Source organism: Eublepharis macularius, chromosome 16, assembly GCF_028583425.1.
Source record: "Eublepharis macularius isolate TG4126 chromosome 16, MPM_Emac_v1.0, whole genome shotgun sequence".
In the NCBI taxonomy this organism is placed as follows: Eukaryota; Metazoa; Chordata; class Lepidosauria; order Squamata; family Eublepharidae; genus Eublepharis; species Eublepharis macularius.
Genome location: NC_072805.1, coordinates 17947806 through 17965245, shown reverse-complemented (window position 1 = coordinate 17965245; position 17440 = coordinate 17947806). Strand labels below are relative to the sequence as shown.

At 43.8% G+C, this 17440-nt stretch overlaps 1 protein-coding gene across 6 annotated transcripts in view; it reads left to right on the top strand.

The window, feature by feature from the left end:
* Window positions 1-17120, top strand: part of PLA2G15 (phospholipase A2 group XV) — a 32210-nt gene extending 15090 nt beyond the window's left edge. The window contains exons 2-8 of one of the 6 annotated variants that reach the window (XM_055000804.1): window positions 2831-2987; window positions 6600-6718; window positions 8583-8681; window positions 9953-10177; window positions 12819-13234; window positions 15438-15563; window positions 16852-17120. In XM_055000804.1, coding sequence (XP_054856779.1) covers window positions 2831-2987; window positions 6600-6718; window positions 8583-8681; window positions 9953-10177; window positions 12819-13234; window positions 15438-15563; window positions 16852-16893 — 1184 coding nt within the window. In that variant the 3' untranslated portion in view covers window positions 16894-17120. The other 5 variants (XM_055000806.1, XM_055000803.1, XM_055000802.1 and 2 more) reach the window with 5 other exon arrangements.
* Window positions 17121-17440: the final 320 nt, after the last annotated feature.

Sequence of the window (17440 nt, the reverse complement as noted above, 5' to 3'; positions counted from 1 at the left end):
CCATTTAAGACCATAAATTAAAAACATCCAAAGATTAAAATACATAAATATCTACAGCATATGAAACCCTTGGGTATCTTTGTGTGGCACGTGATAACAAATTTTCCTACTACACCATTTTCTTCTTCTCTCCTTTGACCCAGACTCATTTTACCCATCTGCCAACTGTGTTCATAGCTGCATCTCTTCACAGTTGCCTTTCATTGGCAATTAAAGTGCCCAGTTTGGCTCAAGGGCTGCCAATTTCTGCTTCTTTAAAAGCAAACATACTATGTTCACATTGAAATGAAATTATATATTAAGCAAGAAGTTGACTGCAATCTAGGATTAGTAGATAATTCAGAATGATTTGCTTCACTGCTGCTTCTCTTTTTAACTTCGGTTTAAAACCTGCTACAGAGAAGTAACAGCCTTCTCAGAAAGTGAACTTAGAATGGCAGGATAGGGAAGGATTAAGTCATAAGCACCCTAGATTATATTTAAAGACTTGATTATGTTAGTCTGTCGTGTTAATTTTCTCTGTTTGACAGATGACTTGGTCTGTTGAATTAGGGAAAAGGGTGCCTTTGAATTCAAAGAATTGTTGAGATATGGTAGAGAGAGAGAACAAATGATGACTGCTGTTGACACATTTACCTTTCTGCAGTGCCTTTGCAGGGAATCCAAGAGATTGCTACCGGCATCTCATGGACATTAATGCTGAATAAACTTCCCTGAAGGATAGGGCTCCTCCTCAGTCACTACAATCTTGTTTCTCTCACAATGAGCAGACACAGGGCAGATTATTGGATATGTGCCCAGTCACAGATGTGGTTCAAGTAGAAGAACAAGGACAGTGCAACCAGTGTGTGCCCTCTTAACATGCCCCTAAATTTTCTGGCACACGATGAAACATACTGGTCTTCTGTGGCAGATGTGCTTCTGTGGCAGATGTGCAAGAGTACTTTTGTACCTATTTTTATACCTCACCTTTCTACCCAATGAGTGACCCAGAGTAGTTTACATGGTTCTCTCCTTCATTTTATCCTAACAACAATCCTGCTAAGTAGGATAGCTTCAGAGCTACAAGATAGCAGGCAAAGTCGGTTCTGAAAGAGTTCTCTGGTAGCAGGAACCTTAGAAGCCTTTTAGGCTGGAAATAGCAAAAGGTGACCCATCTCCCCTGTGATGCCGCCTGCGTTCACCCAAAAAATCCAAATGAAGGAGGTTGCTAGGAATGTAAATTTCTAACCATGACTGTGATCTCTTCTGAACTGCCAAGTCACAGTAATTATTACAATAATTCAGTGCAAAACCAGTTAATGGCTTTGGTATGTGATTATCTTATGCTCTGTGAGCCAATCTGGTCTTGCCACTCAGGGTTTGTTTTATATATAGCCTTTAAATGTTCAACCTTTAGTCTGCAATGCATTATGAATGTTAATTCTGCACAGTGTAGTTTAGTATATATTCATTGGGAGAACCTGGTTGGAGTTTTTAAGCATCTCACCACCAGTGCTCTTGCTGTTTTCAATCTTGATGACACGTAAAGATTTTTTTTAAAGCTAATTACTGCCTATCTGTCACTCTTCCACTGAATCTGGGACACAGCTATTATACAGAAAGTGAGCCAAGAGTGTCTTACTACTGCTATAACGCTGATCAAGTTTCTTCACTTATCTGTGGAGCTGACAGAATAATTGGTTTTGAATGGGCCAATGCCTTGGCTTATATGAAGAACAGAGGTGGAATAGCAGTGTCTGTAACATTTTCAATTTGATTTTAAAAGCAGTTGAGATGGCGGTGTGTTGCATTTTGCTGTGAACAGCAGCTGGTTTCCTTGGCCCTGACTTTACTTTGAAGCCGTATATAGGAAATGTTAAGCCAGTGAGCTAAAATGAACTCAAGTAGTACCATATTGAAAGAATCTGCACTGGATCACAGCAGTGGTTCTTTCAAAGTACTTGTTTTCTCCACCAGGCACATCTGTGTGAAGCTTTCAGGATCCCTTTTGCTATATGTCCAATAACTGCTTAAAACCTGTAGGTTTTTTGTACACCTGGGACTGTATACCCCTTCGAAAACAGCGAGCTGTACTTCCAAGTATACATTCATAGTACTGGGTTATTAGGTTGCAGTCACAATCGTACAAGGTTCTATTTAACTCACTTTTAATTCCAAGAAAATAATATTCAGTAGTGCAGAACTTTATTGAATGAAAAAGAGTTTAACCTTCACACACTGCATCCTTTCCTTCCTCACAACTACTACCTTTTTAGACAAATGTCTCAGACAGCAGCACAAAACATTCTTGAGAACAATAATGAATTTGCAAACAAAGCAAATACCATGCTGATAAATCATCTTAAATGAGCTTTGTGTTATGTGGCTGAAATGTTCCTTGAAGCTGCATAAAAAAAGGATTCTCCATTTCAAAACTGCCAGTAATGGAAACTTTTCAATAAGAGCATTTTTGTATCATTAAAAAAAGGCTTAGCATATGGAGAAGACTTTCAATCAGCTTAACTTGCATATCTTGAGATAACAGGCCTCCTCCCAACACACAATCTGTACTTTAAAGTAGTCACATGACTTAAACTTTCCAAGTTTAGAAGTATGAAAGGGTTCAGCTGACTTGTTTGGAAGTTAAGTAAATACCACTCTGCTTTGTAATAATACCCACGTGCTTTCCTCCCTTGGATTTCTGCAGATTTTACAAAAATGTGGCATCTTATGTAAATCACTGGTATTCCAGCCCATTTTAAGAGACATGCAACATGCCAAAAAAAAAAAAAAAAGATCTGGGCAAAGCCCGTAGCATTTGGTTTAACTCTCCTCTTTCTCATTTCAGTGCCCGGGGATTTGGGTAACCAACTAGAAGCGAAGTTGGACAAACCCTCCGTGGTACATTACCTCTGTTCCAAGAAGACAGACAGTTACTTCACATTGTGGCTGAACTTAGAACTGCTTCTTCCTGTGATCATCGACTGCTGGATTGACAATATCAGGTGGGGATGCAGCAGTGTTAACAAGAATTAACCCTGCATGCCTGAGTGATTCATTATTTGCAGATAACCATAAAATTGTCATCAGGATTGGTATTTACTTTATTCCTTTATACTCATCGGTTCCCCCAATGGAGCTCCAAAGTGGCTTACAATGATCTCCTGTCCATTTTATGCTCATAACAACCCAGTGGATTAGGTTATGCTGAGAGTGTGCCTGACCTATTACATTTCTTGGAAATAAACAAAGCTGTGTAAATCATGCACACAGTTTGTTGTTATAAGGAATGCTGTGTATATGGCAGGAACTACTGACTATAACAGGTTATGGCTATATTTACACTTGATGAACTATTCATAAAATATGAAAATATTCATAAAATTCATAATAAATTCATTAAAAAATTAAGCATGAATTACCTGTGGGGTTCGTCGTTAGTGAATTTTGGGGTAGCCCCCTGGTTTCCAATTAAAACTGACCTGCTCAAAGCTTGTGGGAAAATCCTTCATACTCCCTATGTTTTGCATTTCAGTTCTTGCAATTATTATTATAACACTAGCAACAAAGCCCATGGGGGGGGGAATATAACGGGCCTTAGAAAGGGGTAGGTGTGCAGGTGGGCATTCCCTCCTCCTCCTTCACTGAACTTGGCTGGATGAAGGCAGGGGCAGGCGGGCATGGCCGCCTCCTCTGCACCTGATCCCAGCTGAGGTAAGGGGCATTGTCACCTGCTCTGCGCCTGAATGTGGCTGGGTGAATCGAGTGGTGGGCATTGCCTCCTGCTCCAGACCTGATCCTGGCTGGGTGAAGGGGTGGCGGGCATTTCCACCTGCTCCACTCCTGATCCTGGCTGGGTGAAGGGGCAATCCTTGCCACCTGTTCTGCACCTGATCCCAGCCGGGTGAAGCAGGAATGGGCATTGCCACCTGTTCCATTCCTGATCCCAGCTGGGTGAAGGCGGGGGGAAAAGCATTGCTGCCTGATCCTGGCCTGGGCTTTCCACTGTGGCGCGCTCTCTGGAGGTCTGGCTGCTTCATCTGGGCTTCCTCCACAGCAGTGCCCCCTGGTGGTGCACCAGGGTAGGAAGTGAGTCATCTAGAACGTTCTTACTCTTTTATATAGTAAGATTAGAACATGGAGGCCATGAGAAAGGCAAGGCCGTTTACTTCCACTATACACTGAAGGTTAAGAATGGTTTATATTCGTAAATATTCAGCTGCGGCCTTGAGTATCCTTTCCCAGTTATGTTTTGGAATTAATGGTGCCAGCTAGGAATGTTATTCTTACTGTGTTCCTTTTAATTGCTGCCTATGATCTGTCAGTCCACCTTGTTCAGAAAATCATGTAACTCGACTTGATTGTTTGTAAGAACTGGCTGTTTACAGAACTGTATGCAATCTTATAAATTGTATACAATTTCTTTTGTGTTTGACTGAAAAGTATAAAATACAGGTGCTGATGTTTTCCTGTCTGCATTCAGTAACCTAATTGACTGAATTAGGCTTATTGCTAAATAAACCTCTTACTTCTATGATCACAAAGTTTAAATGCCTTGAGTTGTTTCTCAGACTAGTAGTGAAGTGGGGAAATCTAAAATTGGCTAAGGGTGTTGGTTTATTTCCCCCATTCAAGTCCATTCATGGAAAAGTCTTTCATATAAGACATTTTGTCTTGTATGAAGCAGACCACTTAACAGCTGTGTGTTCATCCACACAATAGAAACAGTGGTATTGAGTTATGGATGGATGGGTAGCCAGATTATCATTTCGTTCAGCCTCCCATCCTAAGGCAGCTTTCTTCATGCTATGGTCCCTTACTGGCTGTCTACATAAAAGGGGCCACATGGTGAGCAAGCTCAGAAACGATGGCTTGTGCATCAAGTGTTTGCATGCAATTTAGGGAGGAGCTTGTTAAAGCAAATGTGCAATGCAGGCAATTGATCAGTGTACATGTGGCAGATTAAACCAAGCACCTTTCTTCTCAGAGTAAATGTCTAGTAGCATTCTTTGCAGGCTTAGCAGTGCAGAGTTGCTGTTGAGTTAACTCAGCACAAAATATTGTCTCCATTCAGATTCTATGTGTATCACGTGGACGGTGATAGCTTGTAGTGATGCCTGAATTGTGACAAACCACGTTATGGCCATTGCTTTTCTTTCAGAGACCACTTGAACTATAGAAACTGGAGAGATGAGCAGGCATGAGCAGGCAGAGAATGAAAGCCAACTTAAAAGTTTAAACTATGATTTGCCTGTTTTGCTGGGAAGGTCAGACCACAGTTTTCATTGGTTAGCACAAACTGTAAGTTGGGGTCATGTCTGAATGGATCTAGCAGCTCGAGTTCAAAATTGACAGGAGGCCAGCCATGGCATATGACCTGCTTAAGAAAAGGAGCGCCTCTCTAGGGTTTAAATGGCTGTTGAAGTACTTAAAGAGCCTTGGCAAATAGCTTTGATTTCCATACGTTGCTCAACCTGCTTTGTGCTTTTTAGCACTTAATCGCTGTCTTATTTGTGTGTCAGAATGTTAGCTTATGAGTTAATGATAAATGGACATGGCATGTGGACATGAAAGTCTTCCAAAGAGCAATTGATCTGCTGGAGGAGACAAAAGTGCAGTCACTCTCCTGTTGTTGAAAAGCAGATGTAGGTCAACAGAATCCATGTCGCTGAGTGATCATTTATCTCAGTTCATTTACTTGCCAGAAAACAGGAGAATCATTAATTAATTCAATTGCTTATAACCAAAAACCATATGCTTGGCACTCAAGTGATGAAATTCAACTGAAGTTGTTAGAAGCAGGTATTTTAGGGCAAACATCTGCTGTGATGGTAACTTAACTACATTACTCAAGAGTGGAAGGAGGAAGAACTGCCCAGCAGCTATAGAGAAACAAACCAATTACGTCCCAAGAAGCTTCCACAGCTATTAGATTTGACTTTCTCTAACAGCACTTTGTGGTTAAGCAGCTGTTCTTCTCAGACCTATATTGAGTGACTTCTTCAAGAGCTTGGTCGAAATATCTTCCTTAAAGTTGTCTAGCATCTTTTTGCTAGCTTTGTTGCAGGCCACACTTATGGATGTGTTAGTAAAAGGAAGCGTGTCTCTTTTCTGTGGAGTGCAAGTCTGTCCTTTAGACTGGATGGTGTCCATCACTCAGCAATTTTATTTATTTATTTTACTCGATTTATACCCCGCCCTCCCCACAAATGGGCTCAGGGCGGCTAACAACATTAAAAAAATACATTAAAATCACAAAAACATAAAATCAACAATAATTTTTAAAAAATCATTAAAATAGTCCAGGAGCAGGCTATTTAGACAAATATTGCGAGTCCGTATACGGGTATAGCAGATGGCTGAGGGCAGCCCCAGAAGAAGTAGTGGTCTTAGATGGAAGAAGGAGGACACCCGCTGGCACTCAGCCAAAGGCCCGGTGGAACCATCTCTGTTTTGACCTAAAAGAGGTCAAATTTGGGTCAAATTAGGTCAGTTTGACCTAAAAGAGCCAGAAATCTATTCAGTTTGCAGTTGAACTTTTGTACACTTTTTAGCTCAAATGTGCAGATACAGGAAAGCATAATGGTGTTCACCTTTGTCTTAAAATCTCTTTCCAGGCTGCTGTACAATCGAACAAGTGGAACCACTGAACCGCCTGAGGGGGTGGATATCAAAGTTCCTGGGTTTGGGCAGACTTTTTCCTTGGAGTTTCTTGACCCTAGTAAAAGAAGTGTTGGTAGGTACTCATACTCTGACCTCCCAGTTACATGTGCATGAAACAAATAAGCAATTTTTTCCCTTAAAACCTTCAAATGCAAAAATTCTTTAAGCAGAATATTTCATGGATTGCTTTTTTTGAAAGCCCTGGCTTGGGTTACATTGAATTTAGAGGTGGAAACAGAACTTGGGAGCTCTAAGACCAGTCTTTAATCATGTACGACTCAAGCATAAAACTTTGCATGCCCTCCCCCCCCCCCCCAGCCATCTTTTGTTCTGGTCAGTGATGCATTGCTGTGGCCGCTGTCAATTTCCTCCTTTCCTCCTTCTCTCATCTGGACTTAAAGGAGGAAAGGATGGAAGACCTGAGACTCATATATATTGACTACATGGGCCTTTTACTAGCCAGGGAATGGCAGCCATTTGCTCAACTGCTTGTCTCCTGGGTGACCATGTGCCATGTAGGTGAGCACGTGGAACAGGTCTGTAACATATATGAGCCCAGGGCTTTTTTCTGGGAAAAGAGGTGGTGGAACTCAGTGGGTTGCCCTTGGAGGAAATGGTCACATGGCTAGTGACCCCGCCCCCTGATCTCCAGACAGAGGGGAGTTTCGATTGCTCTCCATGCCGCTGAGCCCCTCTGTCTGGAGATCAGGGGGCAGGGCCACCAGCCATATGATCATTTTCACGAGGTTCCGGAACTCCGTTCCACCGTGTTCCAGCTGAAAAAAAGCTCTCTATGAGCCATGAAAAACCCCAAGGAATACGGAAATGGTAGTGGAACTAGACGACCAAGGCTTGCCTCAAATGGATTGCTGCCTGCCGATCATAATGGTAAATTGACGCAGCTTCTGTAACCTTTGGCTTAATCACCTATTGCCTTGCTAGGGTGGAGCTGCCTGTTGAATTCAGTTTCTTTTATGATGTGATGTTTGGTTTGGTTTTTTTCCCTCCTGGCCTATGGCAATATGAGAGTGGGTAATTGCTCTTCTCCAAGAAAGCCCTATTTTGTTCTAATGGTGTAGATCAGTTGTTTTAAAGCTTTTTCACTGAACTGCAAGATGACCAAGAAGGATAGCTTTTTCACTGCAGTATTTAAAAAGTCTAAAAACTGAGCCATTCCAGTTGTCCCAGGAAAATGGGAACAGGATGCAGCTACTAGTTTGGCACTTGACAGACAGGCTGAAATCAAGAAACGTTGTGTGTCATGTTAGCAAGGGGGATTAAGAGAAACGGCCGAGAAGGCCACAAGAACACATTTTTAGAATTAAGAGTTTGAAAACGAGGGAAGGGATTCAGATTTTGAATGACAGGAGAAAGGGCTTTGAACTTTCATATTTTTTGCTTTTACAAAGCACATGCTTTGTACAGACTGGAAAAAATACATGTGTTACTGATGGTGTAACCTACAACAGAAGGAATGCCTGATCTCTGTGGAGCTTGTAGGTAGCGGCAACTCTCCACTGAAATATTCATGACTCTTGGTGGGGATATAATGTAACAGGTTTTTACTATAATTAGTGCCACATTTGAAATGCTTCTGTCTAATTAGTCATTTTCCAAATGCATATTTGAAAATGTATTTGTTTAGTAACTGCTGAAGTGTTAAAGCAGATAATCAGCATTGTGTTATCTGTTCCCTGCACTGAAGCCTGCCTAATGTGAACAAATAACCTGTAGAGACAATGTTAACCACCCTTTTTCTTTTCCCCGTCTGCATCATTTGAAGCATGTTAAGTTTGAGCTTGTTTCCCTGCTTCAGTGCCAGATTATGGTAGCAGGCTGAAAGAAGTCCTGAAATCCTAGGATAACTCTGTGCAAAGTACTGTACTGATACAACTTGCCATTTACCTTTTCTGTTAAGTTTCTTCTTTTATCCGCAGGAACCTACTTCTACACACTAGTGCAGCATCTGGTAAATTTGGGCTATCAACGAGATGACGATGTTCGAGGTGCTCCCTACGACTGGCGGAAGGCACCAAGTAAATAAAACCCCATTGGTTGGGATTACAGTTATATAGCAAGATTTAGCTAACATCTCATTTAATAAGCTGTCTGAAACTGGGGAAAGTAGGAATTTGCAGGAAAAGTAGGTAGCGTATTCAACATGAATAACTTCCAGTACCAAATTGGAACATTTTTGTGCTTACGGCTCTCCCACTGTCCAGTAGAATGTTTTCTCCTTTGCTCGTTTCTGAAAAAAAGGGGAAAGCGATTTCTCAAACCTGTACTTTTACAGTTCAAAAATGATTCTGTGCAATGAACGCAGAATTCTTGGAAGTCTGTGCCAGTTCTCTTGACTAACTGTGCTGTTGATGCAGCTGAATATCACCTGATAGTTAACAGGGCTGTTGATAAACGGGCTGTGGTGACCTTCGTGCATGAGAGCTAAGCTGTCACAACAAGCCAAACGATTACCTCACCAGCTATTCCTGTAGGAGTCATGATAGCTGGTAAGCAGTTGTTGCAGTTGAGATTGCCAAACTTCTTTTTAAAAAGAACAGCAGCTCTCAGGATTTTTTCTTAGCTTAACTGTGTCCTTGAGATATGTCGCCCACACTTCACAGGTTTACAAGTGAAGGGTGACACAGGAAGTACAAGTGTTTCAGACTTCCTGTATAAGAGTAAAAACATGACTTGTGCATCTTCTCTTGTGGTGAAATGGATGAGTTTCTGCGTACATCTGGCGCCTGAACGCCACATGAGGTGGTGAAATGCAAGTTGCTCCTTAGCATGTTTCCCAAGAAGTGTGCTTCCTTGGTCCACGCTCATCTATAATAGATAAAACCACCCTGCAAGGGAGCATCAGAACATTTATAATCAGGGCTTTTTTTCAGCGGGAACGCAGTGGAACGGTGTTCTGGCACTTCTTGAAAATGGTCACATGGCTGGTGGCCCCGCCCCCTGATCTCCAGACAGAGGGGAGTTGAGATTGCCCTCAGCGCCACTGGAGCGGCACGGAGGGTGATCTACACTGCCCTCTGTCTGGAGATCAGGGGGCGGGGCCACCGGCCATGTGACCATTTTCACCAAGGATGATTTAAACTTTAAAAAACTCCACCCTTGTTCCAGCTGACCCAAAGTGATGTCATTGTGCAGTCCTGAGTTCCACCACTGAGTTCCACCACCTCTTTTCCCAGAAAAAAGCCCTGTTTATAATGATTTAACACTTGCAGTAATTTCACACTGGAAAAAAAATTAATGAACTCATTATGCTATTAATATGATAAATTATCCAACTTCGTCCTTCTAGATGAGAACAGAGACTACTTTGTGGCCCTCCAGAAGCTGATAGAGACAATGTATGAAGAGTTCCAAGAACCAGTGGTCTTAGTCGCCCACAGCATGGGAAATATGTACACTCTCTACTTCCTCAGCCAACAGCCTCAGGATTGGAAAGACAAGCACATAAGGGACTTTGTGTCACTGGGTGCTCCATGGGGAGGTGTGGCTAAAACGCTCCATGTATTGGCATCAGGTAGGTGTCCGGAGGGGTACGTTGGCGTTAAAGGTATTAGGGGGACAGTGTTTGTGATGCCACTGGAACACAGTAAAGCGCTAGTTGAGCCGCATCTGATGTGGCTTAGAGGACTGAGTTGCATTGTATTCATCTTTCTTAATAAACAGAGCATTGCTTCAGTGTGGTGCTTCATTAGGGTCTGGGAGCCCCGGGTTCAAACCCCCTCACTTCCAAGCACTTCTTGCTTGGTGACTTTGAACTAGTCGCTCTCTTTCCGTCTTAACTGATCTCACAACGTTGTTAAGGTGAAATAGAAGAGGAGAGAACAACGTACACTTTCCTGAACGCTTTTGGAGGAAGGGCAGACTAAAAATATACTGCAAATAATTATATTGGGCAGGCTTGTACAAATTCCTCTTGTCCTGTGTGAAGCAGACATCAAAAATTTCCCTTTTGGGGGGGTTGAACAAACAACAGGGAATCTACTTGAACAGTTCTTCAGCCTGCAGATTTATTGAGGCTTCCTTTTAAAAAGTTTGTCTAGCTTTAATAATAGCACACAGGCTCTGGTGAAACAAATGTAAGGTGACAAGGCAAGCAAAGAAGAAATTTGAGGAGCAAATTGCTAAAGGTATGAACAAGTCAGCAGGCATTTCTTTAACATCAGGAGTAGGAAACCAGCCAGGGACGCGACAGGACATTTAGGTGACAAAAATGTGAAAGGCATACTGGAGGAGGCTGGAAAGCTACAGAGGAAGCACATGAATCCTTTGCATCGGGCTTCACTGGGAAAGATGGAGATGATACCTGCAGCTAAGCAAGGGAATCGAAGGAGTCTCTGTCCAACAGAAGCAATAACAGAAGGATTAAGTTTGGACAATTCAATAAGGCCTTCACCCTGAGAACCTGCATGTAAAATCCCTTTCTGTTACCTTTTTACCAGGGATGGGAGGCACGATTGCTGCAGATGAAAACCTGTGGCTGCCTCCGTTTCCCAGCTAGGGTGGGGTTGCAAAGAACATATTCCCAGCCTGCTTTTGATGGGGCTGTGGTTGCTTTCAACAAGGGGTGTTTCTAGGCAAAGCATGCTGTTGTGAGAAGCACTCGGCATCCCTGAAGTCTATTCCTGTAGGAAGTGGTTGTGCTCTGTGTGTGTTTGCTAGCTAGCCTCGGGAATACAGGGCAGTCCTCTGCATGACTGAAAACAATGTAGGAAAGTGGCAACTTTATGTCTTAGCAGGTTGGCCCCTCTTGAAGTATTAGTCATTTCCATCTAAAAGGAAAACTTGTGTCATTAAGAGTGTGTGTGCATGTGGGGGAGAGAGAGATCCCCCAAGTCTATTCCTAGAGAGAGAGAGAGAGAGAGAGAGAGAGAGAGAGCAAGGATGCTTGTCTCGGTGCAGCCTGTGTCTTGGTGCAGCGGTACTTGGATTAGGACGGGTTCTGTACCTCCACTTTAGAATACAGTCTGCCTCCAGACACTGATTTCTGAAGGCTCTGATGACGGCTTCTGGGCTAAAATGTCATGGCTGTGCTGTGAATGGACCCACAAAAAAAAGGGGGGGGTTGTGGGTTAATGCTTTACAGGACCCCCCCCCCCCACACACACACACCACATGTTTGTTGCCGTGTAGGCTTAACTGGATTGAGGGCCTGAGGGGACAGGTAGTACTGACAATGGGACCAAATAAAATGAGCGGAGTAAAAACATCCACTGACGTAGCTCAGCATTTGCTCTGATTGCTGAAAGCCAGCTAGATTGGAGCAATTCAGGAAAACAGGAGTTTGAACCTGCAGGAGGATTGAATTCCGTAATTATGAGACGGCGGGAAGCCACTGGTAGTCTTTAAGTGCTCCAGTTTGAATGCGTTTTCACAGTTGGAAATGTCAGAATGCTTAGACAAGGAGACGTAGGGGACAGAAGCAGTCTGTGTGAGATCTTTATCTGGTGAAGTCTGTTAAAGCAACCCAGTCTCCCCCCAGAGAAAGTAATGTAGCTTAGGTTATTGGACATTCCAAATGCTAGACGGGGCTATATTATTATTAATATTTTGTGGTGGATATGTATAGGATTGACACTGGGTACATCCTGTGCTTAAATTTCCATTCAACCATAAAGCCTCCTGGGTGACTTTGGGACAGCCACTGTCACGTTAGTCGAGCTCGTACAGTTGTGCAGATAAAGTAGGGGAATGTCGGAACCATGCGTGATGCTCAGAGTTCCTTGAAGGAAGGGCAAAGACTACATGGATGGATGAGTAGTTGTCTGTCATAGTGTCAGAGATTTGATCATTTTGTGACCTGGGTATAACATATGCCTAATTTCAAAGAATGTTATTTATTTACTTAAAACATTTATTAGCCACTTTCCTTCAAAGGTGTTCGAGGCAACGTACGATGTAAAAATAAACAACATAAACACATCAAAAAAGAGCAAGAGTCCAGTAGCACCTATAAGGCTAACAAAATGGGGTAGGGTATGAGCATTCAAGTCGCAGCTCTCTTCTGCAGATACATGGCTACCCATCTTGATCGACATCAAAAGAGTTAAAACAGATAAAATATATACACGGTTGGGTTTGTGCAGTGCTTTAGAATATGCGTGACCTCACTTGTTATGACCCATGATTACTTACAAGGTTTGCTTTTTATGCCACAGGAGACAACAACAGGATCCCCGTCATCAGCTCCCTTAAGATCAGAGACCAGCAGAGATCTGCCGTTTCGACCAACTGGTTGCTCCCTTACAACTACACCTGGTCTCCCGACAAGATCTTTGTCAGCACGCCAACTGCCAACTACACCATTCAGGATTTCCAAAAGTTCTATAGAGACATCGGCTTTGAAGATGGCTGGTTCATGAGACAGGAGACTGAATCCCTGGTCTATGAGATGCCTCCCCCAGGGGTGCGCATACACTGTCTTTACGGCACTGGCATTGAGACCCCTGACTCGTTCGTCTACGAGATCTTCCCAGACAAGGAGCCGAAGATAGGCTACGGCGACGGCGACGGAACGGTTAACGTAGAAAGTGCTTTGCATTGTCGGAAGTGGGTGGGAAAGCAGGAGCAGAAGGTGATACTTCAAGAGCTGCCAGGAAGCGAACACATCGAGATGCTTTATGATCCCAGAACCATTTCTTACATAGAAAACATTCTCAGTGGCTCTTGACACAGTGTAGGGCACCCTTTTTCTTCACAACATTAACTTGAGGGGTCGATTCCAAGCAGGGGGAGATGCTTGTTTTGCCCCCCCCCCCTTTAAAAAGCCCTTTTACTAGGTCGGTTGGGAAGCCGCTTTGGTTTCAGCAATCATTCGTCTTGGATTAGCGCACATGCTCAGACCATTGGTGTCCTACATTTAAAAAAAACCCTGATCCCAGCTGTATCTGGGCAGCTCTGGCACATTCTCACATGTTGATTCACATGGACAATGTGCTGCGTTCATTGGTCTCCCGGATGAGGGGAAGATTTCTCTCTTTCCATGTTGTAATGTGAGAGAGATGTTGCTAGAACGTAAAGGTTGCAAGCTCTGCTTCATTAGTCCACATAGGGAAAGCTGTTACTAAGCGTGTGACAAACTCTCATGGATTTTAACTTGACATTAGTTCGGCCACGTTTCAGCCAGACACATTGCTTTTTGGTGAAGTTGCCTTCCTACTGGGATCTACTAATGCTGAAGGAAAATGGACAGTTTAGTCCTTACCTATGGGGTAGAATGAAAGTTCAAAGGCTGCTGACAGTGAGGTCTTAATTAGTACTGAGCCTAGGAGTTCACTGCTTGGAAGGTGTAGCGCTGCAGGTTTTCAGGGTCGATGTTCACCAGCTGAGAGCGGTCTCCGTGCTCTGTTGAGATCCACCGGCTGGCAGCCCCTGGGGATGCTTGATCGGGCTGCATACAGGGGGATGACCGACTCTCCTCCAGCCAGATGTAAACCCCCGCCCCCACACACACACCCTGCCCCAATCCTCACCAGATGCAAGTATATTTTGCTAAGTATTTTGTTCTCCCATGTAAGTTGTCCTTGCCACTGCAGGCCTTATATATTCCAGACGGAGTTAAACAGGCTTGTAGAGAGCGAATTCTTTCTGGAAATCTTGGTGGTTTGCAGTGTCCTGTTGGAATCTTCTTTCCTTGTTCTTTAACTCTTCCACTCTGTTCCATGGGCTCCTTAGAGGAGGGGAAACTGAACAGTGAAGTAATGGGGCCCCCTAGCAGCTCACGCTCTGGTTCCAGTGCTGTAACGTGCAGCCAGAGTCTTGTGACGTGTCCCTAGAAAAAGCCGTATACAGGCAGAGAGATGTCTGAGCCAGCCCTGCCTTCTGGCCTGGCCGTGGGACTGACAGTTCTTCCCAGCGCAAACGGAGATCAGAATCTGTACATGTTACTGCTGATGTCCCAAATAAGGGTTCACAGCCCGGAAAAAAATGGTGCCTAACAGCTGCAGAGCCAGAAGCAAACCATCTTGCCTTGAACTTGGCATACTGCAGGCGATCGGTTGCTTCGTGGTGTTTGGAAGCCTTAAATGTACAAAAAGGAAATGTTTCTCCACTCAGTGACTACACAGAGCAATGAGGGAGTGGGGGCTTTCCCTTGAAGCTTGTGCCAAGTTCAGTGGTCAGACTTGTGGATGTTTAGCCCAGTTCTCTCAGTAAGCAAGAAGGCGGAGGAAACAGTCGTAGACCCAGAGAAGTCATTCTGGTGTTCCTAGTTTTCAGGGTTCATCCTGGCCAACTTGTTACAAGAAGAATGCCGTGATCGCTCACAGGTTGAAAGTGGAGTTCTGTTACTGGTCTTGCGTGTAACCTTTTTCCATTTCACCTCTCAAACTTTATGGTTATCCAGGTCTCAGACATCATGGATTATTGTTACAAATGCAGTTAGTTATCATTAGCGTAACGGTCCTTTTAGAAATCAAGGTAGCTATGTTCAGTGTGGTTTTTCTTGCCTTACGAAATGCCCAATTTTGTTTGGTTTTCTGTTCTTTGGCAACTGGTGGAAGCTAAAGCTCACAACTGCAAACACTATGGGTGTGCATAGTAACTGCGCAGGTTCTTCCATCAGACGTTTTTGCACGCCTAGCCCTCGGAGATTATCTCCTCAAGCCGTGTCTTTGATTTGTCAAACATAAGCCTGTTACTTTTTTTTCTTGAGTTTAATTTTGTCAAGATCTCGTGCAAATACAGCCTGCTAAACTGGCCAGGCTATGATTATAGTTCTTAAATGGGCCATACATCCAGCTTCTTGTCTTAAGACAGTTTCCTTTTGACCTTTGCAGCCTCAAGGTACCGTTGTGCTTAACGCCATGCATATGGGTGTAGCTGAAACCTTCCCCTTCAAAGGGCGAGGTGGAGTTCCTGGGATAACACAGCTGCTTATTTCTTGTCCGCAGCCCATCCAACGGGTAAATCCGTAAGTCGGTGCCCCATCAGCTTGGCATCTGTGTCCTGGCAGAAAGGTGGGATAGGCGTTGCTGGAAACGATGAGACGTTTGTTCAGCAGTTTGCTAACCTGTACCTTATGTATCATCAGTGGTGCTGAGCAGAATAAACTAAGCAGGAAGGTGGGCCTTGGCTCCTCAACGAGACGGAGAGCAGGATGGTGCAGGCAGGAATAATCGGAAGAACAGGAGTTTAGTTAACTTGAACAGGTTTAGTTTCAGTGAGGTTGGGAGGGCTAAGAGATTAAGCCAAAGACCTGGTGGTGTACTGTATGATATGCCTGCACCATTATTTCTGTGGCGGGTCTCATAGTTGAACACTGGCATCCATCGCTGCTGCGCCTCATCATTTGCTAGGTATCGAAGTTGTACTTTGTTGTGTGCCTCCGTTTCATCGGTCCGGATCGCTCTCCATTCCCCCCACCCCCATCACTTCCAGTTTCGTGATAGTTTACTTGTCTGATGTTCCAGCTGATGTTAACCATTTAATATGCCCGGGGATCTTAAAGCAGGTTTGTCTCAGGTGACATGACCTGTTGTCCTCCTCTTGTGCATTTGGCTCACAAGTTGTCCTTTAAATAGCTTTTTTGTTTTTTAATGCTTACAGATGTCAACCCTTCCTTTCAGGTATTTTTAGCCCGTCTCTGTCAGCCTTATTTTTACCGCAGATGTTCAGTCTGTGACAAATTGCAGTCCCCCTTGTGCATAACTCTCTGCCATAACCCCCGCCTCAGTGTATTTGAACGCTTTGGACGGCTTTGCCCATTCCTCTAAAATCCCTTTGGGTCCTGACCCGGGATCCTTCACGTTCTGCAAGTGCGTCCAGCAGATGCTTTTTTTCCCCTCTAGGACAGCATCCTCTCCTGTCTGCTAGGCCAAACTGCATTTGAATTGTAATTTTACACTGCTTGGAGAGAAAAGGGGGGGGGGAATCAATTTTTACTGAGGGTGCTAAATCTTTTTTATTGATCCAGAACTCTCTCTTTGCACCCTGACTGCTGCTGTTGACTTGAAGAAAACGCACCTTGTGTGTTTTCTCAACAGCTCACCTCTACACAGTATCTCTTGGAGGCCCCGATGCTTATAAATTTAGAATTTTTCTTTGTAACCCATACCATTTTCTTAGGTGTTTTTCAAAAACCAAAAACATTTTCTAGGACCAAACGTATTCTGACAGCTGTAAAGCGAGAGTCCTGGATGGGATGTCAGCCTTTTTTTTTTTTTTTTAAAGTAATGCTGGTGGTGGTTTCAGGGTCGCTGTGATTCTGACAGAAGGAGAAGATTTCACCACTGAGTAGCCGTGGCGAAGCGGTTTGCAGGCCAAAGTTGAGGATGCTTCCAGTTCGACTTGCTTTGTGGACGATGGTGGCGTTTGAGCCTTTCAGAAAATTCAGGGACTGAGCAACGACTTTTGCTGTTCTCTGCTTTTAACAGTATTTTGTATAGAACACTGCCTGGTGAAGCCTAGCATTTTTATACACACCTTTCTCTTTGTGAATGACTGAGTTCAGTAGATTTTTTTTTGGCCTATTTGTTTACTTTAATAACATAATAAAGTTGATTGAATACTAACTGTGTCCTGTTAGTATGCTAAAGGTCTGTTTCATGCTTGACAAATACACATTTATCAGTGGGGACCCATCAGACTGGCACGTGTGGGCGGGAATCCTGTTCTTCCCACCTTGCTTGCTGGCCTATTTGCCTTTCAGGCTCTGCCGCACCCAACGCAGGGCCCTGCTAAACTCATGGGAGAAGGGGAGTCTTGATGCCTGCTCTGTTCACCTGCCCCCCCTACCTTGCTCGCTTGCTAGAAATCTTCCATCTCCTCCAGTCACCCAACA